The 1,108-nt window shown below is 36.9% G+C and overlaps 1 protein-coding gene across 1 annotated transcript; it reads right to left on the bottom strand.

The window, feature by feature from the left end:
- Positions 1-203: 203 nt before the first annotated feature.
- LOC147487421 (uncharacterized) lies at positions 204-728 on the bottom strand. The gene has a single exon (XM_086574029.1). The coding sequence runs from the start codon at positions 726-728 to the stop codon at positions 204-206; it is 525 nt and encodes a 174-aa protein (XP_086430155.1).
- Between the last annotated feature and the right edge of the window lie 380 nt (positions 729-1,108).

Here is a 1,108-nt window from a genome sequence, read left to right as displayed (position 1 = left end):
ATGGTTTACACTATTAGTACCTAATCTTATCTAACTCCATTAATTGCATGCAAGGTGTCCATTTTGTTCCAATTATTTGTTCCTTTTGTCTTGACTTGCATGATGACTCATCAAATTTTGTGAGCCTACATAGTAGGTCTACGTGGTGTGTCCAGTGGCGGACTGGTCTTTTGGCATTTTTACGTTGTTGAAATGTTACGTCTCTATAGGGTTTTATAATACAATTTTGGGTGCTTATCAAAAGGGATAGGTTTACGATGATCAAGCTCCTGCCAAATAAACTTCATATCTGAAAAATATATTGATATCGGCCTCCCCACCTGTTTGGTTGCCATAACTTTACGAGATAAATTATATAGTATTGATTTATCAACACCTTCATAGAAAGTGCGAGAAACAGCATCCCAAACATCTTTTGCAGTAGGTAGATGAATGAATAATAACATTACCTCCGCTTCCATAGAATTAATAAGCCATCCTTTCATAATCGCATCATCCATAACCCATTTATCGTAAGTGGCAGCGCCTATATCAGGTTTCGGAGTGGTACCGGTAAGATATCCCTTCTTGCCTCTGCCAACAACAAACATAGTCACAAATTGCGACCAGACATCAAAGTTAGGGCCTTTCAACTTGATCCCACCAGGAATTGACATCGGTTCTGATGCCACCAACACATTCATCATCGGCGGGACAACAAGAGCATTAGATGTTGCGGTGTTCACCATCGTATGAGATATGAAACAATAGGTTTCAGAGTATTGGTTTAGAGAGTAGAGCAGTAGGCTCTTAGGGTTTTGTAGAAAACCTTGCTTCTGATACCAACTAGAATTAAGAGTAGATGGAAAAGATTGAATATATATTCAATGATAGTTAGTTGTTACATTAAGAAAAGCTAATGTTTAAATAGGAGTGGCTGAGTATATAAATATGGAAAAATAGGTATGAGAATTATACCTAAATCCTAGAGATAATATCTTACCATATTAACCTATATCTAGACTATGCCGATATATTCCCATAGTATTCAATATAGCATAAAGGTTTTCATCCTAAACCTACAATAGGAGTACTCTAGCCGTGTTATTGTGCAGCACCTAAAATGAAT

The sequence above is a fragment of the Coptis chinensis genome, chromosome 7 (assembly GCF_015680905.1).
Source record: "Coptis chinensis isolate HL-2020 chromosome 7, ASM1568090v1, whole genome shotgun sequence".
In the NCBI taxonomy this organism is placed as follows: domain Eukaryota; kingdom Viridiplantae; phylum Streptophyta; class Magnoliopsida; order Ranunculales; family Ranunculaceae; genus Coptis; species Coptis chinensis.
This window is presented reverse-complemented; position numbering and strand designations above follow the sequence as displayed.

What these genes read in the sequence shown, in the direction of transcription:
- LOC147487421 (XM_086574029.1), bottom strand. Translation starts at nt 728, where the DNA reads ATGGTGAACACCGCAACATCTAATGCTCTTGTTGTCCCGCCGATGATG.